Raw genomic sequence first — 21,139 nt, 5'->3', positions numbered from 1 at the left:
AGGGATACTGCAGTACCACAGTTGGGGAGGGCTGGGGCTGGTCTCAAGGTATATCACTGTGTTTCTCTGAGTGCATTTGGAGCCCCTCTCAACCCCTCAAGAAGACACGAATGATGTTGGCCAGAAACTGAGCCTCTGATTGGTGCTTGTTGATAACGTCCTCTGCTGTGTAGTGATTGGTGTTAGTCATGTCTGTTGTTTTTATTTCCTGCTTGGTACAGCAAACAGCAGCACTTTAACAGCAGCACAACCTTTTCAGGGATCAAAAAAGCAGAGTATTCTCCTCCTTGGGCCCCTCATAGGAGCTCCATGTCTGTGATCTGTGGCTGGGGAAGGAGATACGCCCCAAAGGCAGCTGGCTGCACCTCAGGCCCCATAAGGAACAGTCTTTGTGTGGCCCTGTCTTCAGGCTGAGCCGCAACCAGGAGAGGAGACAAAGGCTTTAGAAGGAGAGATAGCCCTTGCCAGGGAAAGGGAATGCAGAGGCCTTGCCTCCTGTCTGCTCTTCTGTCTGGGTAAGCATGGCCTCACCTGAGCCCTTTCAGCCCCGTTCTGCAGGGTGGAAGGCAGAGGACCCTGTGGTCTAGGCAGGACCTGCTACAGTCTGGCTGTCACATGAGCCTCTTGTGATGCACACAGGGGCAGTCCCACAATCTTTGATACCTTGCTGCTCACACAGGACTTAGGAGCAGCTGGGTTACTAAGGTCCTGGAAGGAAGTTCCCAGCTGGAATGGAACAGGTGTGGCAATGCTAAACACCCACCAGCTGTCCTACAGGGGCACTTGGTTCAAGCCTGTCTGGGTGGCAACTAGATATCTGCCCAGTGCTTTGTGTTTTTTTTTTTTTTTTTTTTTTTTTTTTTTTGTCTTTTTCCTTTTTACCGGTACCAGGGATCGAACTCATGACTGCCTGCTTGCAAGGCAGGTGCTTATGCCGCTGAGCTAAATCCCCAGCCCCAAATCATAGCAAGTCATTCTTTTCTTTTCTTTTTTTCTTTTTCTTTGTTATCGGTACCAGGGATCGAACTCACAACCACACACTTTGCAAGGCAGGTGCTTATGCCACTGTGCCAGCCCCTATGCTCAGTACTTTGTAGGAGCCTGGCTGCCACTGCTGGATACTTAGGCTCAGGCAGTGATACCCTGAGGCCAGTCTGGGTGTTTATTCACTTATTCACACACAGGGCTCCCAGTATATACCACAGACAGGCTGTGCCGGACTATGCTGTGCTGTGCTGTGCTGTCCTGTGCTGTGTTGTGTTATGCAGAGCTGACCCCAGACCTTGGAAAGCACTGGGCCCCTCATGAGCTGCACGGCATTGCAGGTCCCACTTGTGGGTCCCAGCAGGCACTTCACACTATTCAGAATTGTGGCTAAAACTGACACAGTTGTGTGGGATGCAGAGCCAGAAGCCACCCTTGAGGTGTCCTGTTTCCTAGTAAAGCCTGTGCCTGTCAGCTCTGATGTAAGAGAGCCCCACAGGGCTGACACTCACTGCACAGGAGAAAGGTGGCAGCTGGAGAAGCAGGCCAGGAAATGGCCAGAACCCATACATTTCCAGCTGTTCTCTGGAAGCAGTGCTTCTTTTCTCTTCCAGACATGAAGTCTTTGGGCAAAGTCTCTGAGGCGTCAAGTGGGAAGTAGCCTGTCCCCCAGTTAGGAGAACATTCATCATCTTGGGATGGGAGCAGAGCACTGGCCCCACACCAGCATGTTTCTGACCCCCCACCATCCAGTAGTCTCATAGGCTTCCACTCAGGAAGAGGGTGCTCACAGCACTGAGGGCGAGGGCACTCTTCCTGAAGTTGTTTGGATTCATACACTCAAAGGAAACAGGTATTCACAAATCACATGTAGGGGGAGAGACATAGTTGGGCAGGCATGTAGTTCTTAGGTCTTCTTTTCCAGTCTGGGTCAGTCTGATCTCTTACTAAAGCGCCCTGAATCTAGAATTGAGCTACATAAGACGTGATCTTGTTTCTCTAATTTTTTCCCTTTTTCATCTAAGCAAGTTGCTTCAGGGGGAATCATATTCCAATAACACCATCTCACAGAGTTTCTTGTCCTAGCATGCCCACTAATCTCCGGAGCCCACCCTCCTCACCCTGCCTCTGCCTCCACCTCTATCCCCTTGATGGAAGCCAAAGCCCGCCCTGCCTGGATCTAACCTTTCTTTCTTTCCTCTGCCCAGAGTCTGAAGGAAGGCCTGACAGTGCAGGAACGGCTGAAGCTCTTTGAATCCAGGGACTTGAAGAAAGACTAGGTGTATCCTGTGCCACTCAACACACCTTTCTTGGCTGGTGACAGTACAACCTGAGCGCGGCTTTTTGTCTGTATCTTTATTTTTATCATTGTTGTTATTATCATTAACTGTGGGAATGGATACATGAGAGACTGGTGTGGGGTTGTCCACACCATTCTAACTTCCTGTTGTGTTTATCACCACTTTCTTTCCATGGTATTCTGAGATTGGTCAAGCTCCAGCAGTGGGGTAGTATAGCAGCCACCCACGTCTTGAGTAGAGCCTTTCTCGATGTCCACCGCACTCACTGTCAGTATTAAGGCTCAGCAGCCTGTCAATAAGCTAGCCCTGTCTCAGAGTGCAGTGTGGAGGTCCGGCCATGCTCCAGCTCTGCTGCTCACAGCCAAGCACCTCGAGGTGGGCACAATCCCTGTTGGTCAGAGAAAGCCACCTTGATGTCCTGGTTTGGCCTGTACCATGGTGCAGCTGATTGGCCTGCCTGGTTGCTGGAGGAGGCAACAATCCAGATGGGTGTGCAGCCTGTGCACTCGCCTTTCGGCCTGGAAGGACAATGGCATTTTGTATTTGCTCCACTAATGCAGTTAGAACCACGCCCTAGATAATCCTGGCTATCTTTCACGACCTGGAAAATGTGGAAAGCAACCATTCCTATTTTGTTTGTTTTTTATTAAATCTTGCACAAAACCCCAGATCCCTCTCATTCCTTCCTCCGCTCGTGCCTCCCTGTTCTGCATTAGTCAGGATTGGTGACCTGCTGCCTGGGGCTTCACACTGATTGCAAAAAAGGTTGGATTTCCTGAGGTAGTCCTCCAAAGGGAAATAAGGTGCTGTTTTAAAAAATCTTTCAGAAAAGAAATTGTCATGTTGCTTTGGAAAGACTGAGAGCAGGCCCCTATGTTAAGTCAAGAGGAAGTCCAGAGGATGTCGGATCCTGGGGAGAACAGCCAGCAGTACATGCTTAGGACTGTGCTCAGTCTGAGCTCTAAACTTCCAGTGGAGCCAAGTAACTCCAGTGGACCTCATTGAAGTGAACCTGTACAAAAAAGTTTGTTTTTTTTAACAATCTTAAGACTTGTTTTGTTCTTGCACTGCGCTAAAATGTTCTGCAGCACTTCCTGAAAATCTCTTGCATTGGGATCTGTAGTCTAGTCTTGTAAAAACTTTGTTTCATTAAGATTGGCATATTAAGAGAGTTCCTGCTATGCAAGAGTGAGGTGGGAGAGTCAGAAGTGCATGCCTGGAGGACCCCTCCTCCATGTCCACTGGCTCCATTGCCAAAGCTTCTGCTTTGTGCTAATTCTTGAGTTGGTTGCATGGTCTCTGGATACGTGGATGCTTTGGAAATAAAAATATAGAAATCCCCTTGCTCAGTTTTTAGATCAGTTAATGGGCAAAGGCATCAGATTGTGTCACCAACCCCTGTGGATGAACAGGAAGGACAAAGGCTGAGGAGTAACTGGTCTGCGGCTTGCCTGCTGTGCCCTTTTGGGATGTGTGTGGCCCTGCACAAGCTCTAATCTGCCCTTTGTCACAAGCTTTTGCGTCCTCACCCACACTGTTGCCCCAGTGCTGCTTATTGTTCCATGATTTCAACAGAAAGAACAATTAAATATTTTAAAAATCTGCTTTTTAGACACAGCTCCCAAGCAGATTGGCAGCACTTTGAGAAACAGCCTTGACCTTTCTGTGTTGTGCTCAGTGGGAATGTGAGACAGCTGTTCCCTGGGATATGGCTGGGGCAGGCTGTGCCTGGTTTCCAGGCACTGTGATTTCACCTCTTCTTTGATCTCTTGGTCTAGCATGGTTTCCTTGTGACCATCCTTAGTGTCCTAAGGACCCTCTAGCCCTGCTTCAGGCAGCCCCTTACCTATGTCTCCTAGATCCTGCAGGAAAGGAGCTTCATCTGCACAGCACTTTGAATAAAAGCAGGTTGGCCTACAGGGCAAAAGAGCATCTTATTTGTTTTTCTTTATCATTTTCTATCCCTTGAGGCTGGACCTCAGAACTCCTAAGAAATAAACTTGTTGAGTGAGGATTTGGATGTAGAAAGGAGAGACCAGAGAGACAGGCAAGTGGACACCTTAACTTCTCTCATCACTAGCATTTCTTGGTGAAGGCCCCATATTTGACATGTGACATGAGACAACAGGACTTCCTACCCTGTGGCTGGTTTGTGTGTGTGTGTGTGTGTGTGTGTGTGTGTGTGTGTGTGTGTGTGTGGTTTGGGTGTGTGTGTGTGTGTGTGTGTCCAGGAAAACAGACTAAACACGGAGCTGGCAGATGTGCGGGTTGCTCTGGCTCCTATAAAGGGCTGCTCCGTCACAGCTTCCTAGTGTCACCTGCGCCTGCCAGGCAATTCTGAGCAGTATCAGTAGAGTAGTCACTCTGGGCTGGAGTGAGTCGGACCTTCCTGCTGTTGGGTTCTGTACTTCAACCAGAGTGAACCAGGCAAAAAAGAGAATGAATATTCTTGCTGTGTCACTAGATGTGTCCCAGGAGCAGGAGCTGCCTGGTGACCACACTGCCACAGGCACATACATTACACAAAGAGGAGAAATAAAACAAGAAGAGGAGCTGGTTTGTGCACTGGTAGATTTCAGTCCTTTGTGGACCAGCTGCAGGTGGCAGGGTCTGTGCTCAGAGCTCTGTTGATTCCTGGGAGCCTTGGGCCACACGCAGCACAAACAAGCAATGGCAAACTTTCCCCACTTCATAGTGAGGAAATGTGAAAATGGGCATACTGCACAGTTTTGATTATTTTCCTATACATATTTATCGTATAACTGCCAGTACATGCAAGCAAATCAGGCTAAAGATTAATGGGGAAACCATTTGTCTTGACAACTTTTAGTATGAACGTCTTCTGGGCAAATGGCATCATCTGCACACCCAAACCCACACACAGTGGAGCCATTTTCTTCTAGTCGTGCTGTAAGCACATGTGGTACCCAGCACCTATGCAGATGGCCACGGGTACTGCAGAGGGTACCACCTGTAGCCACCCAGATACATGTGTATCTCAGGTAGGCTATAGCCCAAAGCAGACTGGGCACTCTAAAAGGGCCCTCGGCTTACATGAAACAGCCCATATCCCAAAGGCCAGGGAGTGAATCAGAAACACAAGCATTTATCAAGTAAGTGCTAAAGTCAGAGTAGATCCTCCTTCAGATTCAGCGTGTGTAAAGGAGAAGAGCCCCAGACAAAGGCCCACACACTGGGCAGGAAGCAGCAGGCACGGTAAGAACCTGCTTGTGCAGTGGCCTTGGATCCGAAGTCTCACTCACTGACCGACAGCTCCTGCAGGCCAGACTCAGGGAAAAGAAGCTTAGTTTTTAAAAGAATGCAGTTACAAACCTCAGAGCATGCCCAGAAGGAATCCCGAGAGGACCAGAAGTCAAAATTGGTGGCTTGAAAGCCATTAAGGAATGTCTGTACTGCCGTTCACCTCCCACAGAGGTACACAGAACACTTGCTCTTGTCCACGTGGAAGTGCTGAGAATTGAACAAGGTCTTTTTCATCACTAATGCCTGGCTGTGAGGGGGGAACAGGGTAGCACGTGGCCTGCTGAATCTGTCACGCCCTAACCAGGGCCTCCTAGGTGGAATGTGCAGGGTCCCAGCAGTGTGTCTGTCCCACCAGCACGGAGGCTTTCCCTGGCTTCCAGCTGTCCCGTTTCCAAAATACCAGGGCTAGATGAGCAACCTCCAGCCCCATGCAGCCTAATGTCAGGGACGGGTATAGAGTGTTCATTGCTGTGCCTCTGCACATCAAGTGGGGACCACCATGCACCTTCCAGCAAGCAATGCTTTCCACATTGAACACAGTAAGAGCCAGCTGCAGGGGAGGCACAGTGATAGCGCTGCCTGCAGGCGCTTCAGCAGGAAGAAGGAACAAGCCAGCACGCACCCACACCTCTTATGGGCTTGTCACAGAAAGCCACCACCTGCCTCTTTGTACCTTCCAGACATCTCAGGTGTGTTTGCAAAGTGAAAATGACTGCCTTGGTTCCTTCTGACCAGAGCAGGGGAGTCAGTACAGACCACTGGCCCAGAGACAGGACAAGCTGCTGGCCATCTGCACGCACAGGGGGTTGGGTCCTCAGGTGCTCAGAAGAGTGGGGCTGCTGTCTTTTATTTCTTCAGAATTCTTTGTATATGATTCAGAGCAAGCAGTGTAAATATTACTGACAAGCGACTGTACTTTTATGAAGAAGTTTTGTGGATTTTTTAAAAACTTATATGGAGGAGGACATCTTTGAGTACACATTGGAACTCTGCCCAGCATCATAAGTAGATTTTTTTAATGACTGTTGTATCTTTTTAAAAGCCTTGGTCATATAACAAATGGTTTTAAAGAATGTATAGCACCTGAAACAGTAGTAGTCCCCCACCTATAGCTTTGCATTAAAAGTATTCGATAACCCCCTCTTGGTAGAGCCAGTCAGAGGCCTCAAGGAAAAGCAGGAAAATGACAGCTATGTCTCCATCAGTCTGTTCTGCACAGTAGTTGCAGGCCTTCCATTGGCAGGTGTGGCTGAAGTCACAATTTCCTGTCAAGTACAAATCCTTGGTTTCTACAGCATTTAGGACTCCTCCAAATTCAGGGATGTGTTCAGAGCTGTCTGGCTGTATTATGTAACCCCACTGAGACTGCTACCCTCAGAATTGCATCTTAGCAATATCTGTTTCTGTGAAATTGGTGGGGAAACAGTCACACAAGAGTATGGATTGGACAGCCCAGTACTTCAGGGTGACCGGGAGGGACACCATTGTGTCCTGTCATTCAAAGCAGTGAGCTAAGGTTGCACCTTCTGTGATGAAGCATGCAACTCACATTCCCCATGAGGAGAAGTCTGGGGAGAGGTGGCTGTCACTAGACACAGCTCCCTGCAGCCTCCCATGGCCAACATGTTCTTGGCTCTTCACCCTGGTACAAGGTAGTAATCACATTTTATTTTAGCTAAGATAGATTATAAAGAACACTAAATCACTACTATATTTATCACAAAACTTCAAGTAAAATGGGTTTAAAAGGATTTTAGGATTTACCTTTAGTATTAATGGCAGATTTACTGATTTAATATTAGGATTCAAAACCAGTTAAGTTATAATTAACTCATGTGGTTTTCCTAAGGTAATATTTATGAAATGTATCCATGCAGCTCCTTAACAATCAGAATTCTCAGTATTCTCACAGATACACCCTCCTGCTAACAGGGTGACTGTCTTAGTTCAGTTGTCAAAGACAAAACATTCTGCCAGACTGCTTGGGAAGCTGATCCATTAACAGAGGAAGACATGCAAGTGATTTCTGTTTGCTGCAGTGTCGGGAGAATCCAGAGAACCATTTCTACCACAGCTAATCACTTCAGTCACATGATAAACATTCAGAGAACAGGCATGTGTCATTTTAACTGTTTAGTTCTGTCCTGGTGCTAAATGATCATGCTCCCCAAACCCAGAAGTGTGTGCAGTAAAAAGCCGAGGCCTGATGAACCAGGTAGATCAGTGTGCACAGCTTCCCCAGGGTCAGCTTGGGTCTGAGGTCTGAGAGGCCCCTGGACCCCATGACCCAAAACAGTCACCTTCCACCAGACACAGTGATAGAACTACGCATCTCATTCCCCGCCACCCCACACACACAGTTTGACTTTATGGTTAGGATTGAGGCACTTTTTTTATGTTTGTAATCAAGTATTCATTACAATTGAAGTGTTAACTTTGTCAAAATATTTATTCGTGTGACATGCTAGATGCCCATGGATGTAGCTAGCCATTTTTATTTTGTAAATATTACTTAACTTCACATGAACTACATCACAATAAACTATTTTTGCATCCTCCTTTGCATGCTGTGTAAGAAAGTGTTGATTCATGGAGAGGTATGTGCAAATCATGCATTCAGGTCACAATTTTGAGCAATAGACAGTGGGCTGATTATCATTTTTTTTTTTAAACAGTGGTTTTCAAAGTTTTCGACTAATTTTAAGCATTTTAAAATTGGGAAATTTCCCATAAAAATCCAGATTTTACATGTTTATACATACACAAGTAATAGTAAGAAATATTTTACATCCAGAATCTAATTGAGGTACATTTCCTTAAGTCTTAAGGTGCTAACAGAACAATAACAAATATTAATGATATGCTTTCATTAATGAAGGAACTATAGCTACTTTTCTGCTCCACTTAATGAATTTTTTTTTTGAGACAAGGTCTCACTCTATAGTCCAGGCTGCCCACATCCCAGCGAACCTCCTGCCTCAGCCTCCCAAGTAAAGGGATGGGCATGCACCACCGCACACAATTTAATGGGTTTATTTACAGTAAAAGTGCCTTTTTAAAAGAGGTGCATTCTATGTCATGATCCGAAATACACAACTACCACCCAAAACTTAAAGTAATCTTCCTTTACAATGGATATACTCTGGTGTTTCTGGTCAGTTTCATTTTTAAAAACTTTTGGTTGAATAAATTTAAAACTGAATTTCAGTATTGTCACAGTCTTTACCAATAAAATGTGTGAAAATGATTGAGGATCCAAATTTTAGTCCAAAAAATATAGAAGAGTTTCTACCAATTAGAGTTGAGTTTAAGGAGTAAAAATTACCAGAAAGTACAGACATAAAAAGGTAAGTATTTTTAGTGTGTTCTAGTTGAGATTTTTCAGTAATGTTTTACCCATTTAAAAGAGTCAAATACACACATACACATAAATCCAACAACCTTTTTTACTGGCCTGACAGTGCTGTGTTGTTTGCTTGTTTGTGCATGTACACTGTGTGTGTGAGTGCACATGTTACATGGGGTTTGAACCCAGGAAGCACTGACCTATATCCCAGCCTTTTTAATTTTCAGACAGCATCTCACTAAATTGCACAGCCTGGACTCAAAATTGCTATCCACTTGCCTCTGTCTCCCGAATGGCCACATGCTTCTTTCCTTCCTTCTTTTTTCTTTTTTTTCTTTCTTCCTTCCTTCCTTTTTCCTTTTTCTTTCTTCCTTTTTCCTTCCTCTTTCTTTCTTTCTTTCTTTCTTTCTTTAAGATAACCTAAATGCAATTTAAAATCAGCAGGCACTTGCAAACTAGTTTTTTTAACAATCTGTGAAAGCCCTTAGCTCATGCCATCATGAAAAATGGAAAGCTTCCTGTAAAACTCAGAACAAGGTAAGGATGTTGGTTCTCTCCTCTTCTATTCAACATGAAACAGGGGTACAGCCAGAGCTATTAGGCAAGAGAATAATATTGAAAGGCATCCAGACTGAACAAGAAATAGTAAAACTACTTGCAAATGAAATTGTGTATGTGGGAAATTCTAAGGAATCCAATGAAACTTGTTTGAATAAGTTTGCAAGTTTACCTAACACAAAACAGTATCTGAAAACGAGCTGTGAGAGGAGGGCAGGGGAGGGAAAGCAACAATAAAAATAATTTAATTATGTATATAATTTTAATTATATATATACCCCAAATAATGTAATTACCTATCACAAGCATATGCTAATAAAAAAACAAAGGTTTAAAGATTTAAATACATGGGAAGACATCTCGTGTGTTCAGTGGATTAGAAGGCTTAAAATGGCAAGACTCTCCAGCTACATCTACAGAGACCCAGAATATGCCATTCATTATTGAAAAAAAAAAAAAAAAAAAAAGAAACATGCTACCAGGTTCCAAAACTTACTACAAAGCTTTATTAATGAAGACAGAATGGTACTGGCATTAGGATAGACACATAACTGATAAGTCTATAGAGATGGGCCCTCTGATTTTGAACAAGGATGTAAACTCAACCCACTGGGGGAAAACCTTTTCAACAAACAGTGCTATGAGAAGCGGATATCAACATGCAATATGCAAAAACAAATTGGTCACCACTTTAAATCATACACAAAATTAACTCAAAATGGGTCATGGCTCTTAACTACTACACTGATGAGGCTGCAGCCAGGATTGGAAGGGAAATCTAGACTGAAGGAACCAATGAGCCTCCTGGAGGAATTTAAAGTTCACCTAACAGGGAAATAACTGAATCTTGCAGACAAAGGCTCAGCTGAGATAACAACCTCAGCTCTGCTGCCTGTCACTGACATACAGCTGTGAACCAGTTACTGTGTGAAGGCTCTTAGCTGAAGAAAAAGCACTTAAATTGCCTTTCTCCACCATAAGGTCCCCATGGCACTCACCTGCCAGCCTGGACAGCGTGGCACAGTCACATGGGCTCTGGGCTTGCCCCTGAAGCCGCCTCACTGTTCGGAGGCTTGTGGACATTTGTGCCACAGCTGAGAGACACTTGTAGGTAAAGAGAACAGCCTCCACTTCTGAGAAAGATTTTAGTGCTCTGTTTCCTCAGGAGATGTTTAACCTTACTGTAAGTTGTTTTCAGAAAGGTTAGTGTCTGAAAGTTTTTGGGAAGGCCAACTTTCTTCTGCAGCTAAGATGATAAAAATAAGTAATTAACTGTATTATATAAAAATATACAAAATAAATAATTTCACAAGTCTTCCAATATCCTATAGATAGCTCAGCTAGACTAGATTATCATGCATCTTGCTCCCTGGAAGAGAAAAAGGAACTTAGGTGAAGCCTCAGGGTCTCCCCACACACATGCACATCACAAGTCAGGCAAATGGAAAAGAAGAAATGGCTGGGAATTGTGCTTCTGCCTTGTAGATCTACAACTATTATCAAAAGAAGCTGGAATATTTTGAAAGCACTGTTTTAAGTCAGCAGGGACCTAAGTGACATACTTTGGAAGTAAACAGAAACCCAAGTAACTTTTTGCATTGCTCCTACTGTGACCATCAGTGTCTAAAGAGCAAAATATCCCCACCAAAGTTTTAACAAAGAGCAGCCACTGTTTGAATATAGTACACAAAGGAAAAGATAACATTCACACTCGAGAATGAACATATTTATTCAAACATGCTGGAAGCCCAGGGTCCCGCTGCTGTACCACACTGAGTGACTTCACTGCATTCTAGAACACACTGCAAATTCAAACTTGGGAAAGAACACATTGTAATCCCTTTTGGGTAATTTTTTTAAAAATTAACTTCAGTTTTCACACCCAACACTGTCACCAGTAACACTTTAAAGACCTTGAACAGTCACCAAGACTAGCTTCAGAAGTCATTTAAGTTACATAGCATACACATTATAAAAAAGCAAAACTTTAAACTTTTCACAATACATGCAAGATAAATACATGCAGATACCTGTTCCCCTAACTACCTGTGAAGGATGCCACAGCTGGAAGGGAGTTGCCTCACCTTGCCTCTTGTGATCAGGGAACTCATCATCCATTACATGGCCAAAAGAAGTATACCACGTCGAGGTGTTAAAAGTGAGGTCACTTCTAAGTATACATTTTCTTTTTCCATGCTGGAAACCAGAGACTTATCACTGCTCGGTGCACCCTACACTGAACTATACTGCCAGTCTTTTTTGAGAGTCTTGCTAAGTTGCCCAGGCTGGCCTCAAACTGGCCTCAAAGTCCCCTGCTTTAGCCTCTCAAGTAGCTGAGGTTACAGGTGTGCTCCTCTGCAACCCAGCTTCAGGACTTCATGGCATCATGGCCTCTCCACAGCTCAGCAGCCCCTAGGGACAGCATGTAGTCTCCAGACCCATTCTCTGAGGGTGTCTGGTTTCACTGCACGCTGTGCTTCTGCGGCTCTGAAGAAGAGAAGGGCGGCTTTAGAGGCCTTGCTTTTTCTGTGGGAAGAAGCTGTACTTTCTAGGGTTGAACTCTTCCCAGATGCGCTCAAACTCCTCCAGGAACAGCTGCACGTACTCCTCATCCTCCATGATCAGCACATTTTCTCTGTTGTTCTGGATGGCCTGCGTGGTCCAGTTGAGGGAGCCAGTGATGAGCACCTTCTTGTCTACAATGGCAAACTTGTGGTGCATGTAGCCCAGGTCCTGGTCATGCCGAACCTGAATACCTGTAGGGCCAAGGCAGTTTTTTACTAGCCTGCCATACATGGCAAGCAACTCATTCTCAGGAGCTGCTGATGCTGCTGTTTCTGGTCAGTAAGATGACCAGCTGTTTCTCATTCAGAATAGCATTATGTCACAAGGCTAGCCAGCCAGAGGAGCAGCTGGCCCTGATGGGATGGACAGAGGGACTGTAGACACCACCAACCTGGACACCAGTCACTTCATTCCGTGCATCAGACCATCACAAGCCAGCCCCACCCCAGGACTGGGGTCTAAACCAACCAAGATGGTACATCAGAGCACACACTCGGCCAGGCATGCCTAGCAGAGTGTGGTAGCACTCCCCTTCCCACTCTCAATTTTCCATGGCCACTTTTCGAAGAAGAGACAAGCTGAGAAGGACAGAGAGGCCTAGGCAGAGATGAGGCAGGTCAGGACCACTATCCAGAGACCACTACCTTAACTGAGGCTCTGGAAGGAGCCTCATATCACATGGCTAACTTCTGCCAAAATGTTCAAGGGTGACTCTGGCATTCTGAAGCAGAGATCTGCCTTCCACCACAGTGTCCACCTGAAGAGATCTGCCTTCCACCACAGTGTCCACCTCTTCCCCTGAATATTTTTGATATGTCTGTTTTGGTTTGGGTTTTTGTTTTTTGTTTTTTTTTTTTTTTTTTTTGGATGGGGGTGAGAGGTACTGGGAACAGAACTCAGGGCCTCATTCTTGTCAAGCAGGTGCTGTGCCACTGAACTAAACCCCCAGCTCCTCTCCCAAACATCACTCTGAAGGACAGAAACCCCGTCTCCAGGATGCTACCTCAGGCCAGCGTCATCTGCCCACAGAGGGAAACCATTAGAAATGGACATAAGAGAATTTAAAATGAGCTGCTGTGGAAGTGGGTCAACAGATTTTACCAAAAACACAGAACACTCAAACTGAGATGGACAAAGAGCACGTTTGGAAGATCCATATGTCCCATGGAGTACTTGTGCCACATACTACACATTACTCCTTCGTGTGAAATTCAAATTCAACTGCACAACCCGTGTCATCCCTCCCAGCCCTGCTTTGGAAAATGGTGACTCCCTTATCACTGGGGATCCTATCCAACAACACTTCTTGAAGCCGAGGACCAAGCCACCCACAAGTCCTGTCAGCTGTAACTTCAAACAGATCTGAACTCAACCCTTTGGGAGGGCCTCCACCTTGACCAGTTCCCACTGGTCCTGCGCCATCCTCTGCCACCCACTTCCTGTCCCTCAGCTCCACGTGTCACTCCAGCCTGACGACACAGGACTCCCACCCCATCCACCATGACCACTACTACCCACCTGGAGCCACAGAGGGCCTTTTGCTATTTCTCTGTGACACTCATCTGTGACTGAGGGCACGTATGCTCCCTGTTCCTTCCAGAGCCTCACTCAGTTAAGGTAGTGGTCTCTGGACAGTGTCCTGACCAACACTTCCTCCATATGCCCATGTCTTCCAAACTTTTCCTGGTTCCTCAGACATGCATGACTCTGAGGGTTTCCCTTCAGGGACCTGAGCAGGGACTACCGTATCTTCATCACACGGACCTCACATGGGACACACGACAGAAGGCATTCGGTGACCGGAGGAAGGGCCCGCGTCATCCGCAGCCCACTCACCTGCCTTGCGCAGCAGGCCTATCTGTGAGCCGTTGAGCGCCATGTAGTCGCAGTCGGTGACCACGCGTACGCGCACCCCGCGCTGGTGCAGCAGTCGCACGGCGCGCCCCAGCTGCGGGCTGGAGAAGGCAAAGAGGCAGAGCTCCAGGCTGTCCTGGGCTGCCAGCAGGGCGCGCAGCAGGCGGCTCAGGGAGCTCTCACAGTGCGGGAGGTTGCAGGGGCAACTCGCAGTAGGCCCGTCAGGCGCCTTGACCAGGGCCTGAAGCAGGGCCTCGGTGCAGGTCACCTGTGAGGGAAAAAACAGCACGTCACGGCGTGGCCGCCGCCGCCGCCGGACCTGCAGCCAGTTCAGGAGCCAGGGCAGTGCCTCGAGGGCCACCGTGAGGCCCACTACCCCCGACACTACCATCCTCCAACTCAACCGCCTCATAGCGCCGCCATGTAAAACTCGCATTGCACGACACTGCGCCTGCGCAGCCTGCTGTATACCCGCCACGTGCCTGGCCACGCCCTCACGTGCCCGGCCGCGCGCCCAACAGTCAACAGTACCTTGGCCTTTGGACTCCGTACTGGATCGTGCCCCTTCGGGGCCACGTGACCGGCCCTGCCCCCACCCTGCCTCCAGGGCCACGCGTGCGTGACCCTGTCAAGCTGGACTTCTCTTTGAGCACGTCCGGCTTTCCCGGATCCAGGTGTGGTGAGTTTCTCCTGGCATCTCAAGGTGTACCTCTGTGGTGCTTAGGGCTGAGGGAACTGCTGGGCAGGATTGGAGGAGGGTCTGGGAGCTCAGCTGGACTCCCACATTCAGCCAGTGTCCCACGTGGCTTGAAGGTTTATTTACCATAAGCAGATTTTATTTTCATACAGAAGGTCATGTCTTTCATGTCTTTGTTCCTGATTCCTGGTCAAGGATTTATCTGGCTCAGTGGAGCCTCTGCACTTTAAGTGGAAAAGACAGCTTCTCAGCAAGCACCTACTTGTGACCACCTGAAGGTTACCAGGAGGCCTGGAAGGGGAGGAAGGCATTGACCAGCCACCCACAGTGAACAGCAAGGGGTCCTAAGAGCCTGAACTTGTATTGCAGGGTAGGACTTCAGGGAGACAAGAGAAAGACAGGAGTGACCCATGTGCATTTCAGAGATTCAACAGGGACTTGTGTATAAATGTGCATTCTGACCTACATGTATGACCTGCCTCTGTCCCTTTAGAAAACACTGGAGCAAATACCCTAGCAGTGACCATGAGAACACCTAGGCCATAGCCTGGCTTCAAATACCTCAGTTGAGCTCAAAACTCAGAACAACTGCAGGCGCCACCTAATGACTCCCAGCTGAATTCAATCCCACAGAAGGTGCGCTGATAGAAACCAGTCTGAACTTCAGGGAAAACAAAGATGTAAGCTCACCGAGATGCTCCACTCCCCCACCCTTAAAGCTGCTGGTGTCCTGGAATAAATCAACACAGACCTGGACTCTGTCTCCACACACTGTCTACCAGTGGCAGCAAAGACAACTTCAAATGGACTTTTTTCCTTCTCTTTTTAAATTTTGTTTGGTTTTCGTTTGTTTTTTGAGAGGATTGAGCTTGTTTTGGTGAGTGTGAAAGTGGTTTCTGGTTTTTTTTTTTGTGGTGGTGGTGGTTCTGTTCTGTTCTTCCTTTACTTATTGTAATAGAAAAGTTAAAAATCAATAGTCCTATGCTATTAAGATGTGCTCATCCAGCTCACTACACAGACCATTAGATTCAGCCTTGACTCACCATGCCAGCTGAAACTTAAGATAGTCCAACCTGACTCAGCCTGACCACATCCATCTGGACTGCCTGTACTGTCTGACATATAAACATACTTTATTTTTAAGGACTATCTGAGATAAGTTAGTCAATGATATGCTTAGTTTCAACCATCCCCTCAGCAACTGCTCCCTATTTTCTCCTTCCTTCCAACAGACAACCCTTCTGACTAACCTGCCTGACAACATACGGCTTGATTCATGTAACCAGTTATATGATAACCTGCTATCAGCTTTTGTATGTCCTGCTTACAAAATGTATGTAAGTCTCTGTTTCACTCTCAGTTGGGGCTGGTGATTCGGAACTGTTTTCCACCAGTCTGCTAGAATAGTAAATCATTGCCTTGTAAACTCAGTGCAAAGTGTCTTCCATTTGGTTTCATACCAGATTTCTGCAACATTATCTCTTTTCTTCCTGCCTTCTGCATCAGTTTCCCAAAATCTTCATGATCCTTTGACCTCCAGCCTTGCTTCTAATCTCTTCCTCTCCTTTTACTTCTCTAATCTTCCCCTTCCTCCCTTTTAAAGTTTCTCCCTTCAGGGTAAAACTGGCATATTGAGGGCTTATTTGCTGCATACAGTTTTCTGGTGTGTTTTAGATTTCGGTACATAACCACAAATCTAGTTCTTATGGTTAAAGATGGCAAATTAATGGTTACTTCAGTTTGTCAATTTCTAGGCTGTGTTTGATGCTTGTTATTGCTGATTGTATCAATTTAGGGAAAGTGACATAATTGTTCATCATGGTATACTATTCATCCTGGTATACTAAGACTGAGATTGCCTAAGAGTCATAAAAATACTGTGAGCCAGTGCCTAAGAACCAAGGGCTGGGCCAAGTAGGCAGCACCTTCTCATACCCTATCAATTAGAGAGATACGATCTTCCAACAGACCCAAACCCCAGCAGCCAGCTATGCCCACAAGACTACTGGGAAGACTTCTGGGAAGTAGTCACTAACTAATGGTTCTAAATACTAACAAGCCACTCATCATAGGCAATCTTTAAGCATCAACTCAGGAAATAAACTAAAAAAGAAAATGAGAAGAAACTTAAACAAAATGCAAGACATCCAGTTCAGCAAAGGAAAACTCAGAAGGTAATGAAGTGGGACAATCCAAAAGCTGCCCACCTGGCCTCTCTGAAGTGAGAGGCCATAGGCAAAGGAGGTCTAGAAAAAAATTAAAAATTAGTTTTCTCAGATAACCACATAAATGGTAACCATAATGAAAGACATGATTAGTGACTCTAGAGAACATACAGATTAAAAAAACAAAACCAGACATGCTTAGGAAAATGATGGAAACCATGAATGCCCAATATAGGCAAGAAATGGAATTCATAAAACAGATTCAAGCAGCTATCCAGGAGATTCAAAATTCCATCGAAAGTACCTGAAGCAGAATAAACCTAAGAGGAGATAACCTCAGATATAGAAGACAGGTTTGTGGTTAGTGATCATGAGAAAAAAATTTTCTAAAACATAGCGAGGGAGAGCTGGGTATATAGCTCAGTGGCCCGAGTGCCTGCCTGGCAAGTGCAAGGTCGTGAGTTCGATTCCAGCATGGGGAAAAAAAAAAGTGACCGTGAGAAATCAGCTCAGCAGCTGGTAGAATAACATATGATTTGTTGAAATCAGTGAAAAAGCAAGAGATGGCACAAATGATATTTTAAAAACCTGTTCAACCTGTTCATAGATGTGATGGAAGAAAATTTCCCTGGCAGGGAAGAAGATCTTACATGAAAATAAATGAGGCATACAGAATTCCAAATAGCCATGATCAAATCTATAGCAAGGCATATAAAAATCAAGATTCCAGAAATTCAACACAAGAACAGAATATTGAAAACTGTTAGAAAAAAGAAACAAATTATAAGGCAAGCCCATCAGAATCACAGCTGCCTTTTCACACAAACCCTCAGGCTAAGGAGAGCTGGAGTTGAGTATCTCAAACCCTAAAAGAAAACTATCTCCAGCCCAGATTTATGTAGCCCACAAAACTATCTTTCAAAGTTGATGGAGAAATAAAATACTTCTATAACAAAAACACCTGAAGAAATTCATCAACACCAAACCAACACTGCAAAATATTCTGAAGACATTTTAAAAAGAGATACCATGGACTACAACTCCATGAACACCAACAAAATGAATCCACCAGTCAAGGCAAACAATTAGGAGTGGACGCAGGCAAGGGAAAGGAGCCAACAACAGAAGAATAACAACTGGAAAAGAGAATACATATCATAGGAGGCTGAGACAAGAGGATCGTTATGAGTTCGAGACCAACCTGAGCTACTACAAAGTGAGCTCAAGGTCAGCCTCAACTGCATAGCAAGACCCTGTCTCAAAAAGACAAAGAGAATACATATGTTATAACCATCAATATTAATGGTTTCAATTCAATAATCAGACTGTCAGAATGTATCAGGAAGCAAGACGCAACAATATGCTGCATATAAGAAACACATGTAATTCAAAAAGAAATTCAGACTGAAAGCCAAAGGGTAGAAAACAATATTCATGCAGCAGGAACCCAGAAAAAAGCTGGGGTAGCTATTCTGTTTTCAGACAAAATAGATTTCAAGCCAAGACTGATTAAGAGAGACAAAAAGGTCACTACATCCTTATAAAGGAAACAATCTAAAAGGAATAGATAACAATCATAAATATATATGCAACAAATACCAGTGTTCCTAAAATATTATCAGATATGAAAAATCAAATACAGCATTAATATAATTATACTGGAGGATTACAATACCCACCGTTTTGGAAGACACAGTCATGGTAAAAAAAAAAAAAAACCAATACCCACCGTTACAAATAGATCAACTAGACAATAATTAACAATGGAATATTAGAACTAAATCAAACATGCTTAGTAGATGTCTACAGAGTATTCCATTTCACAACATCTGAATATATATTCCTCTAAGCTGCACAAAGGACATTCTCCAAAACAGATCACAAACTAGCTCACAAAACATGCTTAAGTAAATACAAAGCTTAAGTAAATACAAATGCATATTATCAGACTATAGTGCAATGAAATTGGAAATCAATGGCAAAATAAAGCATAAAAACTACATAAATACATGGGGCTGGGAATTTAGCTCAGCGGCATAAGCACCTGCCTTGCAAGCAGGCAATCGTGAGTTTGATCCCTGGTACCAATAAAAATGAAAAAGACCAAAAAAAAAAAAAAAACAACTACATAAACATATAGAAATTAAATAACCCACTCCTGAACAACCAATGAGTCACAGATGAAATAAAATTAAAGTCAGACAGTTTCTACAATTAAACAATAAAGGCAATACAACATACACAGAATTTATGGGACACAATGCAACCAGTCCCATGAGGGAAATTTATAGCAGTGAATACCCGTATTAGGAAAAGAGCTCAAATAAAAAAATGCTGAACCACAAGCTCCTAGAAAAAGAAGGGCAAGTCAAGCCCAAAGCTTGTATAAAGGAAGAAATCATAAAGATCAAAGAAATCAATGCAATGGAGACTAAGAAAATAATACAAAGAATGAGTCAAAGAGTTGGTTCCTTGAAAGATTAAATCAAATCAACAAACCCTTAGTCAACTTTATCCAAAAAAAAATGAAAGACTCAAATCCATGCAATTAGGAATGAAAAGGATGAAATCACAACAGATTCTGCAGAAATGCAGATCATCAATACCTACACTGTGAGAACCTGTGTTCTAATGAGATGGAAAAATGCAAAACAAAAAAAAACAGATTTCTAGATACATATGAATTACCTAAGCTGAATCAAGAAGATGCTAAGTATGATCAGTGAAATTTAAGATGTAATTAAACACCTACAAAGAAAAGCCCAGGCTCTGATGGATTTACTGCTGAATTCTACAAGAAATGTAGGAAAGACCTAACACCACTGCTCCTCAAACTTTTTAATGGAACTGACAGGGAATTCCCTGTCCCTGCTCCCAAATTCATTCCTGCAAGCAAGAATTACACTCACACCAAAACCAGAGAAGAATCCAACTAAGAAAGAGAACTATAGGCCAGTCTCCTTAAAGAACCTAGACATAGAAGTTTTCAATGAGATACTGGTAAACAGAATGCAGCAAACCTCATCCAGAAGATTGCACCCCACGATCAAGTAGGATTCATGCAAGGAATGCAGAGTTGGTTCAACATAGGCAAATCAGTAAGTGCAATATACCATATTAACAGAGTCAACAACAGAACCACACGATCATCTCAACAGATGCAGAAAAGACATTTTTTTTAACCTTTTTTTTTTGGTCTTTTTCATTTTTATTGGTACCGGGGATCGAACTCACGACTGCCTGCTTGCAAGGCAGGTACTTATGCCACTGAACTAAATCTCCAGCTCCGAGAAAAGACATTTGACAAAACCCAACACCGATTCATGGCAAAAAGCTCTATAGAAAATTCAAATAGACAGTCTTTATCACAATCTGATAAAAACCATCTATGACAAACCAACAGCCAACATCATACTAAATGGTCAAAACCTGAAAGCTTTCACTCTAACATTAGGAACAACATAAGAATGCCCACTGTCATGACTCTTACTCAGTATCATTCTAGAACCTTAGTCAGAAAAATCTTAGTCATTCTAGAACCTTAGTCAGAAAAATTAGACAGTTAGACCTGGATATAAAGATGGTATACTCAAGGAATGCCATGCATTGGAATCCACACCCAAAGACCTAACGACAGAAGACAGTCATCTCTTTCCTTCACTGACCCCTGGCCCCCACACGCTGGTATCTCTCCCACTCCAATCAGATGATTTAATGTAAGTTTAGCTTCACAGACGCATGCTTCCTGACACTTCCCAGATGGATATATGTTCCCTGCATCTACAGGACTGAACTATTTCCTGAAGTTGGACACAAATGCTGGCACACAGCTGCACCCACTCTGAGCTGCCTTTACTGTCAATTCCAGAGACATCAGTTCCAGAGACTTAACTTTTGAGAAGCCTGTCCAAAATCACTACTGATACAGAGCCTAGCCAGGGAACACCACCAGCTCGAATGAGCCCACCCACCATCTTAAAAGAAATGGAGATTTTATTTTACTTAGGTCACAGAAGACACATCGCAAGGCACAAGCCTGGTGTTTCTCTGACCCATCTCCTCAAAAGCTTGCCAAAAAGTGTTATTTTAGAAAAAGCCTCTTTGCCTGTATGAGACTTAGCCAGAGAGTTCACTCAGCTTTAGCAATAAACGTGCTTTAAAGCTGAGCTCATGTCTCTTCTTTCCTGCTAACCTATAGCAGCTTAAATTGTCATACCACTGAGAACTGCTGTCATTTTAACCACAGCAGGCATGTACCATGTGACAAGTTTCAGTCAACCCTAGGCCCCATATGTGGTTGCCTAGTGTCACTGTAGCCAGAGTATGCCAAAGCACACACTGATGCTCGTGACAAAGTCACCTAACAACACACTTCTCTCCCATGGCAGTGTTCTGCAAAAAAAAA

At 44.5% G+C, this 21,139-nt stretch overlaps 2 protein-coding genes across 10 annotated transcripts in view; one reads left to right on the top strand and one right to left on the bottom strand.

The window, feature by feature from the left end:
- Positions 1–2,953, top strand: part of Mprip (myosin phosphatase Rho interacting protein) — a 130,983-nt gene extending 128,030 nt beyond the window's left edge. For all 8 annotated transcript variants that reach the window (XM_063242283.1, XM_063242282.1, XM_063242280.1 and 5 more), the window contains one exon: positions 2,193–2,953. In XM_063242283.1, coding sequence (XP_063098353.1) covers positions 2,193–2,264 — 72 coding nt within the window. In that variant the 3' untranslated portion in view covers positions 2,265–2,953. The remainder of the gene's footprint in view (positions 1–2,192) is intronic.
- Positions 2,954–7,979: 5,026 nt separating this feature from the next.
- Positions 7,980–21,114, bottom strand: Pld6 (phospholipase D family member 6). Of its 2 annotated transcripts, XM_063242289.1 has the most exons (3): positions 14,261–21,114; positions 13,855–14,140; positions 7,980–12,209 (listed from the first exon to the last, which is right to left on the bottom strand). In XM_063242289.1, the coding sequence occupies exons 1-3, from the start codon at positions 14,306–14,308 to the stop codon at positions 11,962–11,964; spliced, it is 582 nt and encodes a 193-aa protein (XP_063098359.1). In that variant the 5' UTR covers positions 14,309–21,114; the 3' UTR covers positions 7,980–11,961. The 2 variants fall into 2 exon arrangements, with proteins under 2 accessions (XP_063098359.1, XP_003466005.2); XM_003465957.4 differs by having other exon boundaries at positions 13,855–21,114.
- Positions 21,115–21,139: the final 25 nt, after the last annotated feature.

This window comes from Cavia porcellus, unplaced genomic scaffold (genome assembly GCF_034190915.1).
Source record: "Cavia porcellus strain 051 isolate PalLab524CR breed Dunkin Hartley unplaced genomic scaffold, mCavPor4.1 scaffold_32, whole genome shotgun sequence".
Lineage (NCBI taxonomy): Eukaryota > Metazoa > Chordata > Mammalia > Rodentia > Caviidae > Cavia > Cavia porcellus.
This window is presented reverse-complemented; position numbering and strand designations above follow the sequence as displayed.

What these genes read in the sequence shown, in the direction of transcription:
- Pld6 (XM_003465957.4), bottom strand. Translation starts at nt 14,308, where the DNA reads ATGCGAGTTTTACATGGCGGCGCTATGAGGCGGTTGAGTTGGAGGATG. An exon ending in AGGCCTGCTGCGCAAGGCAG is followed by an intron (nt 12,210 to 13,854) that starts GTGAGTGGGCTG and finishes TTGGCCCTACAG; the next exon opens with GTATTCAGGTTCGGCATGAC.